The sequence below is a fragment of the Aptenodytes forsteri genome, unplaced genomic scaffold (genome assembly GCF_000699145.1).
Source record: "Aptenodytes forsteri isolate BGI_AS27 unplaced genomic scaffold, ASM69914v1 Scaffold847, whole genome shotgun sequence".
Taxonomy (NCBI): Eukaryota; Metazoa; Chordata; class Aves; order Sphenisciformes; family Spheniscidae; genus Aptenodytes; species Aptenodytes forsteri.
This window is the reverse complement of record NW_008794623.1, coordinates 239,179-239,663: the sequence shown is the minus strand read 5'-3', so window position 1 is coordinate 239,663 and position 485 is coordinate 239,179. Positions and strand designations below refer to the sequence as shown.

General features: G+C 59.0%; 1 protein-coding gene across 1 annotated transcript in view; it reads right to left on the bottom strand.

The window, feature by feature from the left end:
* Positions 1–287: 287 nt before the first annotated feature.
* The window catches only part of NHLH1 (nescient helix-loop-helix 1), a 1,484-nt gene continuing 1,286 nt past the window's right edge, over positions 288–485 (bottom strand). Inside the window, exon 2 of the mRNA XM_009273278.1 lies at positions 288–479. Within this exon, the coding sequence (XP_009271553.1) occupies positions 288–479 (192 nt within the window). The remainder of the gene's footprint in view (positions 480–485) is intronic.

The window sequence follows — 485 nt, the reverse complement described above, 5'->3', positions numbered from 1 at the left end:
GGCTGATGGACCAAACATCCAGCCTGACTCAGACAGGAGGGAAAGACAGACGGACGTGGGCTTGGTGGTGGGGAAATACAGAACATAGTTCAGATAGGGGGTAGAGCAGACAGCTGGGGACTTGGTCCATTTGAACAGACGGATGAACACAGGCACAGCATTTTGGATGCCCAACATGTGGTTCAGGTCATAGATGGACAGACGGACTTGAGCTCTTGGCTCAGATGCCCAGCACATGTTCAGGTAGGAGATGCGGCAGACAGACAGACGGACACAGGCTGGGCGGCTCAGACGTCCAGCACGTGGTTCAGGTAGGAGATGTAGCAGATGGCCAGGCGGAGGATCTCAATCTTGGAGAGCTTCTTGTCCGGCGGCAGGGTGGGCAGCAGCTTCCGCAGCTCGGCGAAGGCCATGTTGAAGGCTTCGACGCGGATGCGCTCCCGCGTGGCGTGGGCTGTCCGGTATTTGGCCGTGGCGCCCCGCCG